At 38.2% G+C, this 27,992-nt stretch overlaps 1 protein-coding gene across 24 annotated transcripts in view; it reads right to left on the reverse strand.

Moving 5' to 3' along the window:
• EYA1 (EYA transcriptional coactivator and phosphatase 1) overlaps positions 1–27,992 on the reverse strand; it is a 93,477-nt gene that overhangs the window by 54,356 nt on the left and 11,129 nt on the right. For 10 of the 24 annotated variants that reach the window (XM_026691739.2, XM_087961855.1, XM_087961847.1 and 7 more), the window contains 5 exons: positions 13,708–13,779; positions 11,063–11,132; positions 10,640–10,785; positions 7,961–8,098; positions 4,019–4,101 (listed from right to left, as the gene is read on the reverse strand). In XM_026691739.2, coding sequence (XP_026547524.2) covers positions 4,019–4,101; positions 7,961–8,098; positions 10,640–10,785; positions 11,063–11,132; positions 13,708–13,779 — 509 coding nt within the window. The remainder of the gene's footprint in view (positions 1–4,018; positions 4,102–7,960; positions 8,099–10,639; positions 10,786–11,062; positions 11,133–13,707; positions 13,780–27,992) is intronic. The other 14 variants (XM_087961856.1, XM_087961848.1, XM_087961860.1 and 11 more) reach the window with 3 other exon arrangements.

Below are 27,992 nucleotides of genomic sequence, written 5' to 3' on the forward strand. Positions count from 1 at the left end.
AAAACTCGAATAACCAAAGATCCACATACAAATACCCGCGAAAACGTCACAAAACAAATATTGCACCTCTACGGGGAGGAAACCCACCATCTGACCAGGGCTTATGAAAAATTTGAAGTCCAAAGAGCTTCCATTTTATGTGACCTTGCATTCCTACGCAACTGCCGAGATCAACATTTAATCCCCCTAAGCTTCCAATTGAAATTCCACGCCAACACAGCAGCCACCAAACGCATCCTAAAAAGAACAGAATTGGCCCTAATTAGAAATAAACTTCACACAAAAAGATTCCTCCTAGACCAAATCAACAAAGATCTCCTCACACTTCACCTCAGACTCAGCAACAAGATTCACCCCGCACTTTGGGACAAATCCAAACAACTCGCTGTCTGGAGAGCCGAAACACAGACCACCCTCAAGACAGACACACACACCAACAAACTCAAAAGGCTACAACAATGCCAGAAACAAACTCCTTCCCCATCACAGCCACACATGAAACAAACAGTGCAAGATCAGACAAGATCCTGACCGAAGCCGAAACCAATGTCCTTTCGAAAGGATTCAACTTTGCTGTCGCTCCCAAACACATCACCACAGAAACCATTATATGTGGAGTTGAAACCAGCCTGACCAAAACCAACCCTGATGATGCTAACAGAATTAGACTCGAAATCACCAACATCCTCTGCACCAGCAAACCACCCAAAAGCAACTTATCCAAAGAAGAACAAACTGCACTACTTTACCTGAAGGAAGACACCAGCATAATAATCCTACCAGCAGACAAGGGCAATGCGACAGTGGTTATGAACACATCTGACTACCAAACCAAGTTAACCAAACTACTCCAAGACCCCACACATACAAACCCCTAAACACAGACCCCACCACCTACCTAGAAAAAACCACCAGATCCAAAATAAAAGCCTCCCCCATCAGCAAAGAAATCCAGCAAAGAATCATACCCAGAAATCATCCAGATGCCCTAAGCTTTATGGTCTCCCCAAGATACACAAAGAAGGAACCCCACTTAGACCAATAGTCAGCTCCATAGGCTCACCTTTACAAAACTTAGCCAAATTTCTTGCCAAACAACTACAGCCCTATGCAGAATCCATCAACTCACATGTAAGAAACTCATTCCAGTTCATTGAGATCATAAAGAAACAAAACTTACAGCCCAGCGACCTACTAGTGAACTTCGATGTCATATCCCTCTTCACCCAAGTGCCTATAAAAGAAGCCTTGACAGCCATCCAAAGCAAATACAACCCCCCCAAGCACATCCTAGATCTGACCAACCACTGCCTATCCAATACATACTTCACCTACAACGGACAAAATACAAACAAATAGAAGGAGCACCTATGGGATCACCCCTCTCACCTGTCATCACTTACCTCTACATGGAATACTTTGAAACACAAACTCTAGAAAAATATGATCACAAACCCAAACTCTGGCTCAGGTACGTAGATGACACTTTCATAATCTGGCCACACGGGAATGAAAAACTGAACAACTTCCTCACACACCTCAACAGCCTACACCCAAAAATACAATTCACCATGGAAACAGAAGATAACAATCAACTTCCCTTCCTAGATGTCTTAGTATACAAAAAATCCAATGGCTCCCTAGGACACACCATCTACCAGAAGAAAACACATACAAACCGCTATCTACACGCACTCTCACACCACCACCCAGCACAGAGCAATTCCGTAGCCGAGACACTCATCTCCATAACAAAATGCTTAGCTGACAAACAACACCTAAAAACCGAACTACATACTCTCACTAACGTACTAACAGCCAATGGATTCCAAAGAAAGAAAATTACCCACCTAATCCAAAAAGAAACCCCAACCAAAATCCAAGACAAAGAACAAGAGAACGGCAAAATCCTCCTCCCATAAATAAAAGGCACTACAGACAAAATCAGCAAGATCTTCCAAAAACACAACATTAAAACAGCATTCTGCACAAACAGAAAAATATCCACCATCCTAAGAAACCCTAAAGACAAAATCGAGTTAGAAAACCAAGGAGTATACGAAATCCCTTCCACCTCCTGCCCCACCACATATACTGGACAAACCAACAGAAGAATAAGTGCACGCATTGAAGAACACAAGAACACAATCAAAAAAGAAGAACCAATCTCTTCCCTGGTCCAACACCTCAAAGTCACAGGACATGAGATTGACTTTAAAAATACCAGAACTATCGCCAAAACTGAACACTTCAACAACAGAATAATCAGAGAAGCCATAGAGATAGAAAAATGCCCACACAGCATGAATAAACGAGATGATACCTCCCACCTACCAGCCATCTGGAAACCCGCCCTCATTAACAAATGAGTACCTAACATGAAGAAGGACACCAGACCCACACCCATGAGGGCCACAAAAGATGCTACCACCACACTTCCATGTAGAAAGCAGACTCACACCCACACAGATGATGAGACATGACCACGGACCAGAAGCCGTACCGCAGCTGCATCACTACCCGCTTCAAACCCCTCCGACCCATACATGAAGCGAACTGACGCCCACCATGAAGATGTGGCACGACCACGAACGCGAAGCCAAACAGCAGGATCACAGCTCACTAGCTCAAATCCCCCAGCAACTAAGACTAACTTGAGCACAACCAAGCTCCCACCTGAACAGAACACACCCCCAGCCAATCAGAACACAGCCAACACCACAACCAATCAGAACACAGCCAAACCTCCAACCAATGAGAACACACCCCCATCCAATCAGAACACAGCCAAGCCCTCACCCAATCAAGTCACACCCCCACTAGCAGTTAAAAGGAAGAAGCAGCTGCAAGCTCACATAATTCCGAGAAGCACAAAGCCAAAGACACAAGCCTGAAGATGATGAATGAGACTTCAACGAAACGTCGCCTAGATACTTCCAATTTTACGCGGGAAAAAATCTGAATAACCAAAGATCCACATACAAATACCCGCGAAAACCTCAGAAAACATATATATTATAGAATGTTTTGAATGAGCATATGAGCTGAGAGTTGATTGCTAAAAGCAGTAATGTGATATAAAATAGAAATAAAGGAAGTGTAAGAATAAATAAAATGGTTCAATGTCAAATAAAAAGGGGGTATGATGTTCTCTTGGTAGTTTATATTTGGAAAAATCTCTAAGGTCTTGTGGCAACATTAGAGGTGTGGATTAAATACAGAAGTGAATGATTCATGTGAAGAAAATACACTGACATGGTTTGATCACAGAGAAACTAGATAAAGATGAAATCAAAATGGCAAGCAAGAGTAAGTGTGTCAAGAAAAAAGTTGGATACTAATGTTGATGTGATCTTTAAAAAGAGATAGGTGAACTTTTAAACAACAAAAGGCAATTTAGGAAATGGGATAAGCTCATAGTGGAAGCAAATATGTTTTGTAAGGTATTAATATATGGAGAAGTATATAAAATGATGTGTGAATTGTATTTTTTTGTATTTCGTTTCACTTAGCGTTGACTTTAATTTTTTTTGCTTATTATTTCTTGCTCTTTACTATGCTTTGCATGAGTATGTATGCATAAGAAAAATATTAGGGGTATAAACATTGAAAATATTCAGAAATGATTCAGAGCTCATCAAACCATGCCACTTCTCTGGCTTTAATTAAAGCAACCCAACTACCTCGGCTGCTCATTAAAATTAAGGCAACTCATAATGCAATGGCATTTTCTTTATAATTTGCCTAAAATTTTTTTGAGCTACTTCTTTGAATGGCAGGGAGATGCTATGCTCATGCTTGCAAGCCATCCAAAACACTTTTTCAATTAATTTCCACAATTCTTCCAAGTGTTCCTTTTTCTGCTTTTACCATTCCATTGCATATTCTTTTTATGCCATGTTGTTATGATTATAAACAATGGGCAGGAAGTCAATGTTCATTCTTACAAAAAAGGTACACTGAGATGGCAATAAAAAGTGAGAAAAATATTTCAAATAACCCCACCTCTCATATTTACCTGCTGCGAACCATTGAATCCAGTAGAATTTGTAAGTGAATTATTTCCAGTATATATTCCAGATGATGTTGTGAAACTGCTTCCTAAAACAAAATATTAAAGAGAAAGTATATAAATCTTTAGTATAACTACATTCAGTCAGACTAAAACATGCCTAGCATGGATCTACAACACATTTTGAATTTGAAATGTTCTGTTTCATGATTGAAGAATGATTTCAAGTTCAACATGGTTGTTTCAATCTTAATGAGTGCTGTAGTGCTGTTTGGACAGCTCCATTTTGTGCTCAACATATTAGCCCCATTTTAATTAAAACAAAAACAGTTGCAAATAAGAACCAGAGCTGTTCAAAACTCAGAATAATAAGATGAGAACAATCTGTTTTGAATCCAAGATATAAAAAATTAAGTTTATAATGCTTTGAATTCAAAATATAGTGCACATCTCTAATATTTAGTTCAGCCTTCTGTTGGCATAGTGACTAACCAGGGGACATTCAATAATAGGACTAAACTATGTTAAAATTAATTTCTGTTGATCCTGGAAGAAACTAGGTATCCAGAGTTTTCAGTTTAAGCAATTTAATATCACCACATATACCTTCTTGCCATAGAAAGAAAACGTTTTAGCTAAAGGCAAACCTGTGTCATGTCTAATAGTGGCACAGATAATTATAAATTATTTTAGTGTTATTCACTATATAGCCTTGGGCAACACTTTTCTCTTTCTTGAGAAATTACTGTTTCTCCTAATTCCTAGAGCATTATTACATGGCATTTCAAGTAGAAAGACCACTCACTAAAAGGGTTTGGATACTGCAATTCACTGTCAATTTCGTTTCCCAAATAGACAGATGGCCTTCTTGTTTTAATGTTTTTATCTACAAAGCTGTACTTTCTTTTATACCCAAAAGCTAATTTGAACATATGGATAGTTAAAAAAAAACATGTGAAGGATGGATTTTTAATAAAAGCAATAAAGAAAAAGCTGTAATTGAGAGAAAGACTGTTATATACAGAAAAGTTGAAGTAAATAACCCTAAATGTCTTACTCATATGACAATCTTGTGATGGGATTCTGAAAAAAAAGAAAACTCATTCTCTATTGCAGCAGTGTACATCTTTGACATAGTTTTGTAACTATTTTTAAAGCAAACTGAACTTATACCCAAACATGAAAGGTAAGAGGATGACACTGATCTATAATTCTTTATGCCTCATATTTAACCTTTCTGTTTTCCTAGCTTGTAATCATTCTGAATAGGCATTATAAGACTTGTAATCTGTAAAGCACCAGTGTTGGTTTGGCTGACATGTTTTAATTAATATAGCTTTGAAAATGTTTGCTAGTTATACAAATTGTATTTAGCATTCACAAGGGATAAAAAATGCTCATATATTAAGAATAAAAACAGTACAACACATTCATTAGTACCTATATTGACTTTTACTCTCAATCATGTTGTTATTTAGCAAATATAGAATAACTATATGATAAAGCCATTGTTCCCAGCAAGATTAAAGTGGCAATTGTAGAGCACAGATTAAATATATAGTTTAACCTTAATTCTTAATTATTGTGTTTCAAATTCACTATTATTTCAGAAAGTAAGTATTAACCTTGCTTTCCAGAAAGGATTCTGTGTATGTTTTCTAAAAGGTAACCTTCATCTAGTTAATATGTTAAAGTTTCTGTTCTTCATAGCATTTCTGTAAGCTGAGGGTGAGGGTTCATTCTCCGAGCTTGTGGGTTGGTTTCCAAACATTTTGTTACCAGGATAGGTAACATCTTCAGCAGAGTTTAAGGATGTCAATGTCAGTTTTCTTCTATTCATAACACAGTGATGGCGAAACTTTTAGAGACCGAGTGCCCAAACTGCAACCCAAAACCCACTTATTTATTGCAAAGTTCCAACATGGCAATTTAACCTGAATTATGAGGTTTTACTACCTAAAATTATGATAAACAATGCAGAGTTTAGCTAATTGTTCTAAGAAAAACGTGATAAATGCATTTTCATGCTCCTTCATTTTTATCCTGTTTTTGAAATATTACGTTTAGCAACAATAAAAAAGAAAAACTTTTGTCATATCATTTCTCTTTCCCTCCCTCCCTCCTCTGTTTCTCTCTCTGTTTCTATCTCTCTCTCTCTTTTCCTCCCTCACTCTCTTCCCCCCCTCTTCCCTAGGGGGGATCCTCTGAACTGGGGCTGGGTGGTGGGAATCTGACGTCTGGAGGCCGAGGAGCCAGGAGCAGCTCACCCACGCTTAGCTAGTCTGTAGAAAGCCAAAGACCAGCTGGCTGGCAGGGAGGCAGGGCATCCCAACAGAGGCAGCTCTGCAGGAAAAGCAACTGACAGAGGAGAATCAACATGGTCGCATTTTGTCTCTGTGTCATAATGGGCTCCAGGAAGACGGGACCCCATCTCCCTCATTGTGAAGTGCACTAAATTTCACTGTGCTATGCAAGGGGCAAGGTCATGGAGGCAGCAACAGAAAATGCACCGCCACAAAGGCAGAATGCTGTTTCGCGCATTTTTTTTAGTCCTGCAAAGGACGGTGAGAAACGCAATGGAGAAATGGAACAGAGTGAGCTGATGGCACGCGTGCCCACAGAGAGGTCTCTGCATGTCATCTCTGGCACGCATGCCATAGGTTCGCCACCACTGTCGTAAGGGCTTCAGGTGTGGGTGTGTCAAGTGAGGATCTTGTGATGGGTCAGCTGTGGGTCTTGTGATGGGTCTTGTGATAGGTCTTATGATAGGTCTTATATAAGGAGATTACATCAGGTCAGGGTCATTAGAAGTTGATCTGGGGGTGAGGGGTTGCGTGGGTTGGTTGAGGGTCAGTGCTGTCTCTGATTGGCTGTGTGGTTGATTTGGATTCTGAGAGGTTGTAAATCAACGTATCTGTTGTTGGAATTGCTTGTGGAGTGCCAGGCTTCAATGAACTCAAGAGTGGGACGGGTAGTAGCATGACTGATAATTTTTGTATTGTTCCAATTGAACTGGTGCTGTTTGGTGTCGATATGGTTGGAAATTAAGGATTTGGAATCATGGTGTGTGACTGTCAGAAGGTGTTTGTGGATCCTGGTTTTTAATTGATGTGATGTTTAAATTTAGATATTGTTTCTTTTCATTTCTCATTTTAAAATATTACTATTTTATAAAAAGTTATAAAAATATAGTTTATTAGAAAAAAACGTAACTACTAAAGACACATTTAACTGCAATTGGTAATATGTTATACTTAAACCAATTCCAAAGCTGTCTTCCAACATAAACTAAATTGTACCAACAAGTTAATTTGAGAGATTATTTTAAATTGTCAGATAAAAAAACCATACTTATGGATACAACTATCTCAGTTTTTCCACACTACTGTATTTTATTTTGATGAAGATTTAGACTTTAAGAAATGGAATTCTAAAAGCAGAAACAGTTTTGAATATGTTAATATTGCAAAATCATTAAAATGAATGAAAAATACTTATGAAAATGAATAAAAAATTCACAAACTGTATTCAGATGTTCAGACCCAAGAATTAACTTGCAATAAGTCCTGTCCTACCTAACTACAATTTATATGAATATGTACAGATGGTGTAGCAGTCAAACACATATAAAAATGTTTATGTTCTGATTTCCAGACAATAAAAAAAAATGTACTGTCACTGTTTCTTCTCAGATGGAGGCTAGAATATTTATAATCCAAAATACATTCATGGTATTTTCACTGTAAAAATCTATGTTGTATTCATGTAATAATTTATGCTGGCATATTCGGGGCTTCTGTGGAATGACTTTATTTCTGAATACCCAAATACAAAATATTTAAATTGTACAATTGTCATCAACTGGTTCACTGAATGAATTAAAGTTCTGAATTTAATAAAACAAAACAATATGTTAAAACCAAATGAATTATAATCATTTATACAGACCTTGCATCTGGTAACTGTATGGAGCCTGTCCTGGTTGAGGAGTACTAAAGCTTGCACTGTAGCTCAGAAAGCCTGTCTGACCAGGTGACTGTGTTTGTGTCAATCCACCTTCTGTCTTGATGCCTGCCCACAATGCACCTAAATCAGTTAGTGATAGCAAAGCTATTTGTTCAAGTTCAACACTTAGAGGGCATTAATAAATCACACAATGATCATGCATTGAACTGCAAAGGTATATTAAACCACAATTCATTATCTATTTATAAGTTTTCTGTAGAACCACTTTAAGTCTTAAAATGAGAAAATTGTCTTTTTCAGCACGGATTGGATTTAAGAATACATGTCCATAGAGGCTGTGCCAGAATTCCACAATTGGGATTATATGCTTCAAACCATTTCTGCTGCTCATTAAAGCCACTCATGTTTTCTCAACTTTACAGTCCTTCTTCAAATTCTTCAGGAACAGATTAAAAAAGGTATAAGTCAAATAGGGTTTAAATACTTACTAAAAATAAAATTCATATCATTACCCAAAAATGTTCAGCCTTATTAAATCAATACAATTCTTTACAAAGAGATGCAATTTAGAAACTTTTTTCTCCAGCATAACAATATGAACCGAGAAAGTTAACATTTATACAGTCTAGAGAAAGTTAAGATGTACCAAACAACTAGCCATAATATTTGGCTATTTTTTCCAATTTCAAGGACTGCAAGAAAAATCTGTACTGGAAAGTAGTTATACCATCTTCAGACTTCTTGGAAATGCTTCATGAACGTGTATTGCAGTCTTGTACATGACTTTCGCTTTGTGGTTAGTTTCCATACCACAAGTCATTGTATTGCATTGAAAAAACAATCTATTTGGAGTTAATAAATATAATGATTTGACATACAGAGGAAACTCCTCAAGTAGATCATGCCAATATTGTTTCAAGCTATGCATGAGGTATTTTTGTGTTATGAATAGACTTGAAAGCTAAGACCTGCTTCGGTGCTAATCATCTTCTCATTGAGGTTTATTGAAAAAGGAAAACAGACATTAGGTAAATATTATATACAGCTTTGGTGTAAATTTTTATTTGATCCTATTAGTCTGCGCGATGGTTTTATTTCAAAAGATTTTCCTAATATTTTACTCTCTTCTCTAACTTTAGAAGAGAAATATAAATGATATTATTAGAATTTTGGTAAGATAGTAATGAGAATTATGAGGATCTACACATGCATAAATGAATACTAATACAAATAAAATAAAATTCCATTAAATATGTCGAAGCTAGAATGTAATGAAAAAAAAAACCTGTGGAAACACCATAGACCAGAATGTTATACACTTCAATCATTTCTACTACCTTTCCCCATTTAACAATACTATATTGCATAATGGGGGAATTCAAAAATGCACCACGCTAAGTAAACTGATATGTATATAATGTATGTTTTAGAAATGGTTACTGTTAACTCTGTGATAATTCTAACATTTTCAAGGGCCTTTCTGCTCATCTAAGCCTTTTAGTTTAAAATTTATGCTTTTACACAGTGGTATAAGATCTTACTGCTTTTTTGCTATTTTATGTTAATGTAATTAATTTTATGTTTGAATCTAATCTTTTTAAATATTTTTACCTAGACTCACAGGTAAAATTTATATATTGCAAAACTGATCAAATAAGAAAATTATCTATAGATTTACATTTATATTATTTTGTATTCAAAAATATATTTAAAAACCCCCACTTTTATTTATTTGACTATTGTACTGTATACAAGTTGTTTTCAACCAGAGGTAATATAATATCTACCACAGAACCATTGACGGTATTTATTACCCAAGGTACTTTATGTGACTCAGCTGTCTTTTAATGTATTTAGGTCGTAGATCAATTCCAATTAATTGAGATGAAAAATAATGCTTAAATAAAGCTGTTAAAGCCTTTGCCACTATTTGTGGTCAGTTGCAAAAAAAGTTTGCAGTTCAAGATAACTAGGAAAAATCTGTTTTGCATTTATTACATTTTAAAATCATTTATTACATTTAAAATTTCTATCATTTTAAAAAAGAAATCTGAATGTTAGTAAGCTATTTAGAAAAGAGGTAGCAACTTGATCCAGGAATAATTATATACATTTCACTTTGTACTTCTATTATTGCATATTATTGATGTTCTTGAATTGAATGTTGCTTTTGTTCACCATTTAACACAGCCTTGGCTGTAGAAGATTATAAATTCACAACTAAAAAAATAGAATTGGGGCTGTATAAACCTTTCAGATGTACAAAACCCTTTTTTTGAAATGTTTGAAACAGTTGAATCTTTTGACAGGTTTGCACAACTGGGCTGTCATATGCTCTCTATCTCTATGTATGCAAAAAGAACTGGAATCAACTTCCAACAAAAAGATGCAGCTGCTTTAACAATTCAAAATGCATGTATATGCACCTGTTTCTTCCAAACCACTTCTTTTGAACAATGTACACAACTTTAGTGATTACTTCAGTTTAGCACCATAACTTGATACTCAAGTCTAACTAAAATCTTTTAAAAGTTTTACAGTTATATTTTTTTAACATCAATTTTTTTTTCACTTTTAAAGCAATATTTGCAAATTTAGCTGCTTAAATAATATTTTTGCTTATTATAGGGAAACCTGTTGCCCTTTTCCACTTTCACTCACCATATGATGGGATTCCATAGTGTTGACCAGGTTGTGGGTATGTTGAATAAGCAGAAGCTTGCTGCATTCCGGTGGTAAACTGTGTCTGCCCATATGCAGCCATAGTTTGCGAAGAAGGGGTGGGGAGAATATGTGGATATGGTCTGCTGTTACATGCAAAATGATAGAAAATAGAAAAAATATTTGCATTAAAGCAATAGAATGTCATATTGGTTAAAGTGCATGGTACAATCTAAACATTTTAGTGATATGCAAGTATATTAATATACTTCTATAGCTAAATATTTATTTTATTATTTTGAAATTCATTCTTTTGCAACAGGAAACTGATTTTAACTACAATTTAACAGTGTCAATCACAGTGATAAAAAGCTGGGTATAACTTTTCTTTTTTCTCTTCTCTTTAAAGTAAAAATATCTTACTTGGAAGAATATATCTGAGGTGGGGAAAACGGGTGTGTTTGTCTTGGGCTGAAGCCACTGCTCCCAATTGCTATAGGGAAGGGGGGGAAAAGCACATGGAAATGTAAGCATATACACAGAACATATCTAATCTAAATATTATTTTTGTTAGGAAACTGTAGACATTTAACAATGTTTAATTAAACTAATGTCAAGTAATAATTTATTAAAGTCAGACTAGCACGATGACTCCCTGTATCTTAATTACAAATTACATTTTTTCAATTGTTCCTAAGGGATCATTCATAACTTTTACTCTCTGTCATACTTTGCTCTATTTAATTAATGTTGAAGTTACTTCCTTTCAACTACGCTCTTCCTTAATACTCTACATTTATATGAGTGATATTTCTATCAGAACTAATGACCTTTAACTAACAATCTGTCTTCCTCTTTCTCCCTCACACACTAAAAACTATAGCTGAAATTAAACACTTATTCATGTAAACAAATGATATCTTTAAAATCTTGACTTAAACAAATTTATACAATTCAGGATGTTCCTTATATCACTGCCGATTTTTAATCCATTACTATCTAAACCAAAGCTGAGGAATATTTTTCACCTAAGGGCCATGTTTGTTGTGCTTAATCTTCTTCAGATGGACCATAGAACTCATCAGTCAGGGTTCCCATTCAAAGCACAAATGACTAGGTTCTAATTACTTTATTTTAGGCATATTATATGAGACTCAGTTCTCCTAGCAAGTCTGTAATGCTGTGAAAGGATAGAGAAGAAGATGACAACCAGCAGCAGCATAGGTGCAATTTGATTATACCAGCAATGAATGCACCTCTGAAAACCTGAAGGGCTAAGCTGGAGACACATCATCCTGGTGAAATACATCCATCTATGTATTTACTGACAGCAGCTTGATTGCACATCCTCAAATTTTCTTTGAATCACAAATTGGCAGCACTGGTTTTTATATAAACAGATTGGCACACAGTGCAGAAATTCTTATAGACAACTGAACAGCAACAAAATAATACCATTTTTAAAAAGAGCAAATTCAGTTATGAATACAGCAACATTTCAGTTTCCTACACCTTCTAGCTTTTGAGATAGCAAGAAAATGAATGAATTAATTTTCCAAGCAGACCTCTATTCAGTTTACTACTGAAGAACTAATGAATTAGAAGCCTAGCAAACAGTATTTAAGATTTTCCACTTCTATTGCACAGTATTTGACAGTAGCCTGCCAGGATTGCAACAGATCTTTTCAGTGACATGTAAAGTTCTAAAGATTAAACATGGGTTTAGTCTACACATTTTCTACTGAAATACAGAAAGATATGCAGAGTATCAAGAAGCTACACATATTATCTTCAAAGAAAGTTCAGTGTCAACCGAATCTTAAAATGTAAGAATATTCAGATTGAAAAGATATAAACAATATATTTTCAAAGGAAGATTATTTAGTCTTCCCAAAATATGCAGAAGCAGCATACTACACAAGCTGCTTGGTTATTACTTATGAAATTAACAAGAAATCGTTCACTGAAATATATGGGGCTCAAGTATTTTATTCTTTATTCTATGAATATCAAAAGGTTTAGGAAAACTATTATTTTCATATTATGAACTGAATTAGACTGGCAGGTGATTACTTCACAATTTCTGCCATGGGAGATAAGCTGGATCAGATGAAAACTTTTACTATTCCATTATTCTGCTCCTACTATACTATGGATAAATAAATGCTTATGAGAAGTTCCTAAGTGAGATAAACAAATGGTACCATCTTACCTCATCAGCAACTGATGTTAAAAAAACATAACACTTTTCATACTAGACCTAATCTATATTAAAAATAACAGTCACTAATACATTTATCTTCTATAAATTTGTCTAATAACTGTTTAGGGCTGTCCATGTTGGTGAAACATATTACATGCTCTAGAATTAGATTCCAGAGTTTAGCTATGTAATTCATTATGTAAAAACAAACCCTGTTATTTGTTCTGAAAATATTATGAGAAAAGATGGGAGATTCTTTTCATACTATATATGTCACAATACATGTCCTACGTGCCTTTCTTGTACTTTCCTTGTATTTAATTCTATTCTGCAATTTTTCCAGTTCTGTGTTAATCTTTTTCAATAGAAATGGTTAGTGCATCAGTATTGTTTAAAATTATTACAAAACTGGCAGATTTATTTTTTATTCTTTTCCTAATAATCACACAGTAATAAATCTGTTTTTATAGCAGTCATCTCATGAAATATTTGCAACCTCCCAACTGTATTCCCTGCCAATTACTACATATCCCAAGAAAGAAATATATATTTTTTACACACACAGAGAGAGAGAGAGAGAGGGAGAGAGAGAGGCTAGAATGCAGTATTGCAGGCTAATTCAACCCATAGCCTGGAGTTCAATCCTTAGACTTCCATCCTTTCGAGGTTGGTAAAATGAGGACCCAGATTGTTTGGGGCAATATCTAAACCACTCAGAGAATGTTGTAATGCACTTTGGACTGGTATATAAGTTTAAGTGCTATTGCTATTGCTATATAATCTTCTGCCATTGAAACAAGTTGTTAGTAAGTATCAAAACCATGACTCAGACATTTAGATACAGTTAAAATATTTTATTTCTTACCTGGTCCTGAGAAATTTTCTAAAGACCCGTCTGTTGTTGTAGTTTCACTGCTGCTCATTGGCTCTGTTTTAACTAAAAAAACAACCACAAATAACATGTGTTCTATATACCTATTATTTGTGCACAAACCCATGCATACATGCAAAACATATACTGTAAGCACCCAGTGGGATCACATACAAAAAGGCAACACATCACAAATCACAACAAGTGCATTTATAGAATACAGACTCCAGAAGTGCTTAAGTTAAAAATGAGTAAATAATTCATTAATAATTAGTTAAATCATATATTATTTTTCTAGAGAAATATCAAAAGTGATGAACATAGAAGATAATCAATATTCTCAAATCTGATAATATTAATGAATCCATCCAATTGTATAATTTTATTTTTCATCTTTTAATCTCTTTGCCATGTTTTTACCTTATTGAACATATATTACATTGTAATTAGAAACCAGACTACTTTAATTCCTTATAAGTTGCAGGCTTCTTCTAATACAAGCAATTTGACACCATTTGATCAACAGGTGCTTTTAAGGATTTCAGACAAGAACCTTCCCTATTCTATGAGGTGATGGCATCCCCGGGGGGGGGGGGGGGGGGGGGGGGGGGGGGGGTGTTTTTTGTGGGGGGGGGGGGGGGGGGGGGGGGGGTTTTGGTAAGTTAAAGAAGGGACCTTGGAGGACTAGAAGACTTCCAAAGTCATTTCCAATGGTTATTCTATTCTGTTTTGTTTTGTTCTGTTCTGTTCTATTCTTTATTCCTGTTTTAAAGCTCTTGTCCTAATTGTAGTGCAGTTTATATTGTGACGGGACAAGGTCATTTATTTATTTAGTTATTAAAACTAAAATACATTAAAATAGACATTGTCACTATCTTACATTAAAAGTTGTTGCATATATAAAGAAAATATACAAAAAAGTCAATTTGATAGTTAACGTAGGAATAGTTAACGTAGGATGTATTATATATGTGGAATATAATAAATCAGTATAAAGGTAAGAATTTCTAAAGATGTCCTTTTTAAAGAGAAAAGCTGTAGGTACTTTCTCTGTACATAAGTAGTGTTAACTATAGTTATCTTTCTCTCTTTTTCAATTACTAAAGTATATATTGTACTTTCCCTTAGAATGAAAAGGGCGTTGGTACTTACCTGATATACCCGTTCTCTGTGAGCTGTGAAGAGCATCCAGAAGTGGGAGGTGCTTCAGTCTCTTCTGGAAAGGCTGGGCTTAAAACTCCAGGACGCTCCTCCTCCTCCACGGGACACCTCCCCAGTGTCCCCCAGTTTTGCCAACACTGAGTGCCAAAGTCCGGAACTCATCACCTAATCTAGATCCCTGAACGGAACAGAACCCCACCAGATGGAAAGAAATGGGTGGGGCTGGATGCTCTTCACAGCTCACAGAGAACAGGCATATCAAGTAAGTACCAACGCCCTTTCTCCCATGAGCTGTTCAGAGCATCCAGAAGTGGGACATACTAAAGTTTGGACTGTCCTTAGGGAGGGACTCCGTCTGAATCAAAATCCACTCCTAAACTCTGTGGACCCTCTGCAGGACTCTTCTGCCAAATGAAGCGTCCGCTGAGGCATAGACATCAATTTTATAATTTCTGACAAAGGGCGATGGTGAAGCCCAAGTTGCCACTCTGCAAATTTCGTCTATGGAAGCCCGTGTGGCCCATGCTGCTGATGTTGCCACACTCCTTGTTGAGTGGGCTGTAATGCCCTTAGGAACTGACTGGCATTTGTAACTTTTAGCTATGGTGGCTCTGAACTATCTACCAATGGTCGTCGACGACACCTTTTCGAAATGCCGCCATGAGGTCTAGATAGATGCTTAACGCCCTTCGAACGTCAAGTCGATGCCATTGATGCTCCAGTCTATGAGATGGTTTCGGACAAAAATTTGGAAGCACCAACTCCTGCGCTCTGTGGAAGACTGAATTTACTTTAGGGGTGAACGATGGATCCAATCTGAGAACCACTCTGTCCGCATGAAACACGCACAGGTCCTTTCTCATCGACAACGCTGCCATTTCGGAAATCCTCCTTGCTGATGTGATCGCAATTAAGAAGACCACCTTATATGGCAGGAATTTGAGACTAGCGGTTCTTAAAGGCTCGAACTGGCCAGTTGTAAGTGCGGTTAACACCTTGTTGAGCTCCCAAGTGGGATAGCGGTGAATTACAGGAGGTCCTAAGTTTGCCTTAAGAAAGCTGCGGACATATGGATGGTGCGCTATGGAACGAAGGTCACCCCAGGATATCACTGAGGCTAAGGCCGCCACCTGTCTGCGTAAAGTATTTGGAGATAGGCCCTTGGTCAACCCCTCCTGTAAAAAGTCCAATAATTGTCCTATAGATGGGGCGGTTGGGTCGATCTTAGACCCCCGGCACCAGTGACAGAAAGCGGACCACGTGGCCTCGTATATACGATTTGTTGAGGACCGTCTGGATGCTTGTATGGTGGCAATGGCATCCTCTGAAATCTGTTGGGTCCTTAAACGGCTCCGCTCAACCTCCATACGGCTAGGCTAAGCCATTTTGGATTCGGGTGAAGTACCGGCCCTTGCGAGAGGGAAACCCTCGATGGTGGAATTCTCCAAGGTTGTTCTCTCGACAGGTCCTGTAAGTCCGCGAAACACGTTTGCTTGGGCCAGTAAGGGGTGACCAATATCAATTCCACTCATTCCTCCAATAACTTCTGGATCAACCTGGGTATTACAGGGAGTGAAGGAAACGCATACAGAAGTCTGGGAGGCCATTGACATCGCAGGGCATTGACGGCTTCCACCCCCTGAGTCGGGTACCTTGAAATATACTGGGGCAATTGGGCGTTGAAGGGAGAGGCAAATACATCGATCACCGGTTGCCCAAACCTTCGCACTGCTTCCTGGAAGAAAGACGGGTGTAGGCGCCACTCTGTCTGATCTATCGTGGCCCTGCTGAGCCAGTCCATTTGTGTGTTTAAGGCCCCTGCTATGTGCTCTGCCTTAAGCGAAAACTGGTTGGCCTCGGCCCACTTGAACAACCTGGCTGTCTCCAGCATCAGAAGTTTGGAGTGGGTACCCCCCGTCTGTTTACGTGGGCCTTGGAACGTGGTGTGATTGGAAAATGGTTAGAAAACTGCGTAACGCCAGATGAACTGCTCGCAGCTCCAACAGGTTGATGCTTTGTGATTTTTGGGAAATAGTCCAACTTCCCTGTGCAGTGTGGGATTGGAAGTGAGCTCCCCATCCTACCAGGCTGGCGTCGGTTGTGATCGTTGCCCTACAAGGTTCCTTGAAAGGACACCCCTTGTTTATCGTGTTTTCCGACCACCAGCGGAGCAATCGGAGAACATTGTGCGGTACCTTTATCTGGACGTTGGAAGTGGCTCTTCCAAATCACTGGAAAGGTAGCAGGAACCATTGCAGATCTCTAGAATGGAATTGAGCCCAAGGCACAATGGAAATACAAGAAATCAGTTTCCCTAACAGTTGAGACAGAACTGCCAGGGAAACCCTCTTTAAGCCTCTGATCTTTCTGGCCAAAGACTGGATACGATTCAACCTGTCCTGAGAGAGAAAAACCTTGCCCTCCACGGTATCTATCACTGCCCCTAAATGAACTAACCTAGTTGAAGGGATCAAATGGCTTTTATCCCAATTTATGGAAAAGCCATGACCTTGAAGGGTCTCCAGAGTAATCTTGGTATCCAAATTTGCTTGATGTCTGGAAGATGACAAAATTAAAATATCATCCAGATAACATTGTAAACAAATAGATTTGATCCTGAGGAAGGCAGCCAAAGCCGCTAGGGCCCTGGTAAAAGTCCTGGGGGCCGAAGCCAGACCGAATGGTAGGGCGATATATTCGTAGTGCTGATCACAATAGCAAAATCTAAGGTATTTGTAGTGAGCAGTTCTAATTAGTATATGTAGATAAGCCTCTGTCAGATCTAGAGGTCAGGACATCGTTCTCTCTGATGCTGAGCAGAATGGACTGGAGAGTAGTCATCTTGAATTTTCGATAAACCAATGATCTGTTCAGACGTTTGAGGTCCAGAATTGCCCTCCAGACCCCTGAACTCTTTGGGACCACAAACAATAGAGAGTAACAGCTTTGACCCTGTTGTTCAGATGGGACCTCTCTAATGGCCCGAATATACAGAAGATGATTGATAGCCTCCTGCATCAACGCTCTCTTAATGGGGTCCGTGGACCTTGGGCTCCTAATGAAAAAGTTCGGGGGGGAGGATTGAAACTCTAGCGCCAAACCAAACCTAACAGAGTCCCTGACCCACGCATCAGAGGTGGAGCTGTCCCATTGATCAGCAAACAATTTTAGCCGCCCTCCAATGGGAGCTGCTTTCAAGGACCCACTTGGGGCGACGAAAAAATCGGCCTCCGGTACCTCTGGGGTTTCTTCTGTTCTGGCCCCCCCGCTGACCTCTATCGGAAGACTCCGACCTATCCTGTCTAAAACTGGGCCTGTAGCCTGATGTTCTCTGCGATCTGGGAACGTATGGGCCTTGATACTAGGGCTGAAAGGAACCCCTTCGAAACGACTGGGGCGTTCTGTTTTCAGACCTCCGAAAAAGAGGGGGAAGCACTTTTTTCTTGTTTCTATTCTCAATAAGCAGGGGCTCCAAGACATTGCCAAATAATTTATCCACCGATATTGGGGCTTATGCCAGCTTCCATTTATGCTTGGTATCCGCCTGCCAATGTCTGAGCCATAGCAGTCTCCCTGCTGATACGTGAGATGCTATGACTCTAGACGAGAATTTGACTGCATTAAATGTGGCGTTGGCGGAGAATTCTGCCCCTGCAATAATCTTAGCAATGTCCTGGTGGGCTCTGACATTTGACGCCGGCAATATATCCCTCAAGTGGAAGAGCCATCGTAGGGAGGACTGTGTAAAAAAGGATGCAGCTGTAGCTGCCCTAATGGCCCAGGTGTCAGAAACATGCTCCCTATGGAGTGCCAACTCTGCTCTTTTCCTCCGGTCTCAGGGCTTCCTTGGCCTCGTTGGGAAAGGTTGAAGGAGAGGCCAGTGCCACAATGGGCTCATCCACCTCCGGCGTTTTGAGAAAATTTGAAAACTCTGGTGCCAAATTATAATATCGTTTATCGTACCCTGTTGGGCTGGGTAGGATGCTGCTGATGTCCATTGATTTTGTACTAATTCAGCAAACATACGAGGGACAGGAATAGTTTCTGCCTCATTAGCCGGTTGTGAGAATATTAGATCCTCACATTCGTCCTGAGACCCTGTTGACAATGGATGAGGCCTTGATGTGCCTAGTTTAGTGGTGTTCTTTGCTTTGAACAGTAAAGATTTAAAGAGGTGCGGACGAAAAATGCCAGAAAAGGTAGCTTAGTCCGGAATGAGGCCTTCGTCATCCGACATTCCTCGTTCTAGTGGGTCAGCCTCTGATAACCCCAAGTCTATCTGATGGATCGACCCCACCTCCATGGGAACATCCTGGTCATCTAATTCCACCTCCTCCCGAAGACCCTGGACTGGTATGTCAGGAATATTGGGGAATACCTGAGTTTGATGATGTCCCATATGCGCAAAGGATCGAGCAGACAGGGATCCCACTTCCGAAGTAGCTGAAAAGTGTCTGGTCCGGATGGATTGCTGAACTCCAGCCGCAATGCCCTTTTGTATGGCCATCTCCATCCATTGCCTCATTTCGATGGGAATAGTCTCAGGTAATCCCTCCTCCTATCTTAAACCGGCGGCTGTAGGGGTGAAGGTTGCCTCTGGGATTTGCCAGGCAGTGCTTATTGGAAGAGATATGCCTATGGGAGGCTGTCCAGAAATAGCCTGTCTGGGCTCGGTGGATAAGTCCAAGGGCCCCAACAATGTAATTGGGCCTTGATCCGATTGTTGTGTCATAGCCATCTTGTCTGCCTCCCTGGCCCTTTTCCGCAATTGCCTTTCCAAGGCTTGGTGCCATCTATGGGCATCCTTATCCGCTGCCTTAAAGGCCTTTTTGGGGCCCACTGACTTATCTTGGGACTTATTTGTCTTGGAGCGGAAGACATTGTCACCTTCCATTGTGGAGGACTGATTCTCGTGCCTCTAACTTTATTTTTTAAAAAAATTATTATTGTTGTTGTTATTATTATTATTATTATTATTATTATTATTTGTACTTAGGGGTGATGCCTACCCCGTGGTTGAAAGTAGAACGCTTCTCTAGGAGTGTAAGTCTATATATATATATATACACACACACACACATACATACACACACACACACATACACACACACATACATACATATACATGCCTATATCGACATGTAAAACTGTGTATATGGGAAGCAGTATCTAAGGGTCCCCAGCAAGGGAAACCCCCAAGCGCTCCAAGCAAGAAATATTCTGGATCCCTGGTCCCCAACAAGGAAAACCAGCTATACAGGGCCTGGATGGATCCTTTCCTGTCAAAAACGTCCCGCTGTTTGAAATGGCACTTGCAGCTTCACTCCAATGTAATGATCCAAAAGTAATTGCAAAAAGAAAAAAATTATTGTTTAAGGACTAGCCTGCTTATCCAATGCCAGCAAGATAAAAGAGAAATAATGCCAGTGAAGTGGAGTGGGAAGGTACCTGCCCCGGTCCCCAAGAAGGGAAACCAGCGGGGAATGGCGCATGTGATATTTAGGTGTGAACTTGAAGCCAGCCATTGAAAATGGCGAGAAGGCAGAATCTCCGGTGTTAATTGCCTGAGCAGTTTAACGAGCCGCTGCTGCTGACTGTCTAAATTGTCAGATAAATGATCCTGTCAGTCGAAACGGCAAGGAGAAGTGAGCCGCGGCTGCGACCACTCCGCCAAGATCGCAGAGATAAGACGATCAGGGGATTAGATAAGCTAATTGCCTGAAGCGGCCGTCTCACGCTGCCTGCGGAGTGGCAGGCTCCGCCAGCCACAAAGAACTGCTCTCAAACTGATCGGGGGGATGACCTAAGAGAGCCACAAGCCTTGAAATCGGCAAATTAATTGGGGGAAAATTTACAAGCCGAATTAACCCAAAAGCAAACCTGAATTTTGACTAGCTGAATCAGAAAACCGTTCCAGTCAGGGAGTGCACAACCTCTTACCACGAAGGCTGAGCTAAAACTGGGGGACTCTGGGGAGGTGTCCCGTGGAAGAGGAGGAGCGTCCCGGAGTTTTAAGCCCAGCCTTTCCAGAAGAGACTGAAGCACCTCCCACTTCTGGATGCTCTGACCAGCTCATGGGAGAATCTCCTATTTCTACTGGCTGGTTACAAAGTGTTTTATTCAATCCTGAGGAATTGTTTTTATAGCTTTATTGACTGTCAAGGATCCAAATGCTTATGGGAACTGACAAATGAAGCCAATCACCATAAGAATTTAACTTATTTAGAAGAGTTTTCCTCCCTCAAATTGCATGACATGATAAAAATCCTTTTATAGCCTTCAAGCACCTATAAAATGTTAAACAATTTAGTTTTTTGACAGTATATAAGGTAGAAGAAACAGTAGTTACTTTATTTCTACCAATGCCAAACTGAGCTAAGAAAATGAAGACAACAGAATACGACACTTTACTTTGTAAAATATGAAGCTGGGCTTTTTTATATTCAACTTTTCCTACTATTAAGGAAACCCTTAGTCACCAAACATCATGAAGGGAAATGGGAAAAATTAATATATACAATATACACAATATACATATATACATTATTGCTTTCTTAGATTGTTTGGCACACACAAGCATTAACAAAAAGAAAAAATTGTTTTGCTGCACATAACAATTGCTGCAATTAAAAGTGTATGATATAGGAATAAGAGCTTGGAAGAATTCTCTAAAGTTGGCAGCATAACGACATAGTCTCAAAGCAGTCTCAAGAATGAAAACAGAAAGATATTGTAAGTCATTTCAACATGCATTCTTTACTACAAAGAAAAATATGCTTTGGAATGCAGAAAATGTGTACAAAAACCACTTGTACCACATTTTAAAAACTCCACTATTTGAGCAAATGGAAACCTTATTCAATCACTCCAGGAATTTTGCCTAGTTTTGACTATATTTTTCCTATATTGCCAATTATTCCCCTTTCCAAATCTAACATGATCTTACAATATTGTATTCCCTTTATCTTAATTTTATCCCTTTTATCCTGATCTTGTTACAATGGTTACTACATCACACACTTACAAACACGCGCACACGCACACACACACACAAACATTTGATAAAGATCAAACTATGCTTTATGCTAATTATATATTCAACAGTTTTCTTAAGCAAACAGGACCTAAATCAGACTAGGGTCAGAGCAAACACACCGCAGACATAATTACCTCCAGAATGTGATACTTTAATACAAAAACAAATGCTCCCTTCCCCAGAACAAACTGTCAGGCATAATTTCTGCTTGTTTTGAAGATACATGTGTGGGCCTAATCTAAATCTAGACTATCATATACAAGAGGTGTATAACAATGGAAGTCAAATGAAGATTGGGCACATGCAACACAATGATGTAACACATAGTTAAACACCAAGATAGCAACCAGATGTCTTTAAAGCAGGTGTGTGGATGAGTTCTATATGTAGCAACCTAAAAAGTTATGCAAATTATTTTATGAAAAAAGAAAACTGTATCCCAAGACACATCTGTTACATTTATTTCATAATACAGAGTTGTGTGTGTGTGTGTATATATAAAATTTGTTTTGGAATTATACACACTTACCAAATGTACAGCTACCTTCTTTTGAGTGCCAATATGTAATGTACTGTAATGTAATGACAAAATTGAGACCCTCCCTCCCTCCCTCCTTCTGCCTGTATTCTTTCCTTCCCTCCTCCCAATATTAACAAATTTGCTTATAGAAGCACAGCAAATAATGAAGAACCAGACAAGCAAAATTAGCTATTTTAGAGATGAAGTTAACGCATGAAGTTAACAAATGAGTACTGTAAAATAGCACATATAGTGCCAAGTGTTTCTGATATGCTACATTTTTCTGTTTTCTCTTTCTGATAACAAATGAAATTGTTACATTCTTTATAAAATATACAAAATGTTTTATAGAGAAAATAGTTTACTTAGTTGAAAGTTGATTAAATCTAAATATTTCTTTATAATTTGCCATTTATTTTATTTTATAAAAATACTAGCTCGATACTTGTGCTTCGCGACGAAACTATGCGGTCAGGGTTAGTTTTTGGAGAGGAAAATAAAGGGGAAAAAATTCTGCCTCTGCCTACCAGAATCCATTGGTTTTCTTCTTGCTAGTGTCCTGTCAGTGTGTGAGAGTTGAGGGCTGTTTGGAAAGTGAAACAGTATTTGCTGTGTGAGCGAGGTGACAGCAAGGAGCCTGGTCGTGGCTTAGCTCAATTGTTCTGTACTAAAGCTGGTTGCTGCTGTGAAACTAAAACTGAAACTAAAACTCCTCTCCTCTGCTTGTGTTTTACATTTGGAACAGATTTATTTTTAGGTGAAGATGAGGAGTAGAACTCCTTAGCTTCAGAGCATGTTAATAATACTATATGAAATATTAATGCTCTGATAGTCATTTCAAAAAATCCTTTCTTAGTGAGCACCTAAAAGCCAAGAGGAACATACGTGCCAAATTTCAAGTTTGTAGGCTTTACAATTCTGGAGATTTTGATGATGCGTGGGTGGTATTTCACACACACACATATATATTTTCAATTCAATATTTATGATTCGAACAAACAAACAAATGGATTTTCATTTTTCAATCCAGTCTGTACAAAACTGACAAGCTCTTATTTAAAATATCCTGATACTTATTCACACAATAATCTAATACTTTCAATAGATTCTCATACTTCTGCCATGAAAATATTAATGTCAGAGAATTTTTATTTTATATATGTATCTACAATGCTTTATATGTTACATGAGAAATATTATGGTCCCAAAATTCCTTTCAGGTTTGGATTTTGATCAGTTTTGGTAAACCCTTGCTTTAGTCCCTTTCCCTATTTATTTAAATCATTAACCACTAACAATGAGAAGAATGAACAAAAACATATTTCCAGTACCAACTATTTTACATACAGACAAGAAGATATTAAAAATTGGAGCAGTGAAGTGATTCTTCTAAGTACTCTTACAATTCCCAGAGGACAGCACCATAGGGCATGGGGATGAGATCTCTTTTGCTCTCTTTTTGCTTTTAATTCTTGATTGAGGATTTACATATGCATTGAATGCACTGCTTGAATGATAGAAAGCTGTATATCCCATATTTTAATATTTTGATCAGCTCCAAAATGAAGATAAATTCTATGTAAGGCCAAATATTTATATTTGTACAAATATACATAATATTTAATCCAATTATTTTTAAAAAAATCCTACAAAGCACATTTAAAACTAATAAACTCTAAAATTCTGTGAATATAGCAGTGCTAGCCAGATGGAAGACCTGGAATAGATACTTCTGTGGCCAGTACTGGATATTCATAAGGGTTAGCATCAACTATATTTGAACAGAAACAGAATTTTACCACAGCAATTAAAACAATTTAATCAAGATTTGGATTACAAAAATTAACCCTTTAATTATGCTTTAACTATATGTGTGTATGTACACACGCACACACACACAAAAAGCTGATTTAAATAGTATTCAAAAATAGGTTATGGTGGCATAGTATCTGATGAGCAGATGCCTTATCTCTTAATATGTGACGGTCATCAAAATAAGTAAATTATATTTCTAAATTTAAGATCAATCCAAAACCATGTATGTCATGTATAACCCCACCAGACTCTTCATAAAAAGTATTTAATGTATCCAGATTGAAATATATAGATTATTATGATGTCTGTTTCACTATGTAAACATCACATTCATTTTGTTTTGGTGGCACCAGTAAATTTTTGTCTGTTTCAGAATCAATTATTCACCATTTTAAACTAACAGATAAAAGCAAATATTTCTTTAATCCATTTAATTTGTCAAATATTTAGAATATTGTTGTATTTTAAATATATAGAAAACAAAGTGTGTGAATATTTATAAAAATAAGGATTTTTGATGGAAATAGCTGAAGCTGAAAAATTCAGTCAGCGTTGAAATCAGAGAATCGGAGAAAGTGCATTTCTTGCTTTTGCCATTAAACAGCTACACAAAGTCTAAAACTCTTGCAGATTTTTTTCAATGTTATCATAATCCTCCCTAAGTAACATTTTTTATTAGTAGTAAAAGCAAAAGAATATGATATCACAGACATTTATTGCTTTATTAAAGGCAACAGATCTTTCATCACTTTAAAAAGTAACATATCTGACATGGAACATCTCAAATTATTTATCTGCTTTATACTTAATGCATTGAAATGCTGTGAGTTATAGAACAAGATTTCAATAATTTCAGAGGAGAGGATAAAAACAATACTCTAGTATCAGAATGTTATCATTCTGTAATAATTTTAAATTAGGGAACAGATTTAAAGCCAGATGGCTTTAAATTCCAGAAGAAACAGGTCTGTGAGTAGGCAATTACCTATTGTAAATAGGCAATATTTTTTCTTATCAAAACCTATGAATCCTGGCAGAAGACTGTCACTGAATCATATCAGATATGTAAGTGAATCTATTTATTTATATTCCCTCCCTCTCTCTGTTCCTTCCTCCTTCCTTCCTCCATCCATCCATCCATTGAAAAGTTCTAAAGAAATGTTTTCAAATTTTCTTTTGGTTTACTTCTAGGGCAGTGGTTCCCAAACTTTTTCAGTCCACTGCCCCCTTGGTGCTACAAACTTATCCTAAGTGCCCCCACGCAAGGGTGGGATTCAAATTTCATAACAACTGGTTCTGTGGGCGTGGCCTAATTTGTGGTCGTGGCTTGGTGGTCATGTGACTGGGTGGTCATGGAGGCCACGTGACTGGATGTGCATGGTTTGGTGGTCATGTGACTGGGTGGGCGTGGCCAGGTAGCCATGTGACTGGCAAATCAAATATAAGTGGTCCTCGCTTAATAGCTGGTTGTTTAACAAGTGTTCTAATTTATGACTGACCTCCCCAGAACTACTTGACCTGTTTTTGGAGTTTTGACAGCCATGCACACACACACTCCCTTCTAACCTGCTGGAGCAGGTGGTTGGACTAGATATCTCATTCACTTTCTCCTCCCTCCCTCTTTCTTTCTTTTTTTCTTTCTTTCTCTTTCTGTTCCTTCCTTCCATCCCCTTTCTTTTTGTATCCCTTTTCTTCCTTTCTCTCCCTTTTTCTTTCCCGTTTCCTTTTTTTTCTTGTCTCTTCCTTCTCTCTCTTTCCCTCTCTCTCCCTCCCATTCACTTTCTCCTCCCTTCCTTTTTTTCTTTCTCATTCCCTCTTTTTTCTCTCTTTCTCACTCTCTCTTTCCCTCTATCTTTCTGTCCCTTCCTTCCATCCCCTTTCTTTTTCTATCCCTTTTCTTCTTTCTCTTCCTTTCTCTCCCTTTTTCTTTCTTTACTTTCTTGTCTGTTCCTTCTCTCTTTCTCTTTCCCTCTTTTTCTCTCTTTCCTTCTTTTCTTCTGTTTTTTTTTCTCTTTCCCTCTCTCTCTATCCTTTCCTTAACCTATCTACCTATTTTCTGTCCAGGCAGGTGTGGCCTGATCTGTCAAAGGCCTGGGCTAATCCTGCATCTCCCTGTGTCCCGTTTCAGAAGCCTTGGCCCTTAATATCCCCATTTCCTCCCCCACGACCGCCTCTTTCATCGTCCCACAGTTGCGACTTTACCTTCCTCCCATGGCTGGCTGCCAGGGAAGGCAAGCCAGGGATGAGCCGTTATTGTCGCTGGGCTCCCCACCAGACCACGTCGCCCTTGTCACAAATGCCTGCAGCCGAGCAGATTGGTGTAGCAGTCAATGGGGCAAGCCTGCATGGCCGGCGCCTAGAACGTGGCGGCGGTGGCGCATTGGAGAAGCAGAGCAAAGCTAGAGGTTTTTGCTGCAAAAAGTCTCCAGATGCCACATGTTTTTTTTGATGTGGCTGGACTGCAGCCGCACCAGAAAAAACACGCAGCGGCTGCTCGTGACAAGGGCAACGTGGGCTGGTGGGGAGCCCAGCGACAACAATGGCTTAGCCCTGGCTTGCCTTCCATGGCAGCCAGCCTGGGGGGGGGAAAGTAAAGTCACAGCCGTGGGATGATGAAAGAGACGGTCGTGGGGGAGGAACCGCCCACTTTGGGAACCACTGTTCTAGGGAATTAAGCATACCTTAAACTACAATATTTTATTATATTTCTGCAGTTAGGTTCTTGAAGAGGATCAGAGACACCTCATTTTAACATTACTTGGTTTCTGCAGGGAAAAGGTGATGTAGTATTTTCACAGAGATGTATGTGATATTTGAATGATACATCCAAGAATAACATTCCAGTGCTGGCAAAATATGGACAAATATCTTGGATGTATTGAACGGTGTAATATGGTAGTTATGGTGGTTGGGTTAAGAGGACTGAGACACAGGTCATCATAGCCATTGAAACTCATTGGTTGATTTGAAGTCATTCAGTCTCACTCCCACTCTCAACCCAATCTTCTTAACAGGATTATTATAATTAGGATAAAATAAAGGATTATTTCCATGTACAGTATATAATTCTGAAATCCCAGAGAAAATGTACCACCAATAAGCAACAGCAATATGTTACAAACCAGACAGACTCCAAATGGATACTAAGCTTTGAGATTTGGGCTCAAATTCAAAATACTCAGTAAAACCTGCATATTGGTTTCATCAGTCAATATGGTTTATGTTAAAATGTATATTCAAACTCTTATTACTCTGTAATATCTGTTTTACACATAATTATAGTTTTGTTTATAATCGTCATCTATAAATAATTATTTTTATTCCTTATTTTTCCATTTGCCTCTCTTTTCCTCCTCTCAACAACCTTTCATGGATGATCCATCAAAAGCTTCAGATATAATAAACTTGTTATTCTTTATAATGGTATGAAGCTACTGGTTATAGCTTGCTAGTACATCTAACACCCTGCAAATAATTTTTTCTTTCCTATTTTCTATTAATACATTAATATATAAGTGTAGCCAATTCTCAAAAAAAAGTCATTTTCAGAAATTTTGGTTTGGTCTACTATTAGAAAATATGTATACTTTACTATTATTATTATTTGCATTTTATTTAAGGATATAATTTTGAAAAGTTTTGTCAATGGTTGCATTGCCACAATGTCATTAGTATTGTGCTTCATCTGTAAATAATTCACAGCTGCAACTTATTTTCTATTAATTCTTCTATAAAAATGTTATAGCA

This window comes from Notechis scutatus, chromosome 3 (assembly GCF_049901735.1).
Source record: "Notechis scutatus isolate UNSWTSFEM ecotype Mainland chromosome 3, rNotScu1.2, whole genome shotgun sequence".
Classification (NCBI taxonomy): Eukaryota; Metazoa; Chordata; class Lepidosauria; order Squamata; family Elapidae; genus Notechis; species Notechis scutatus.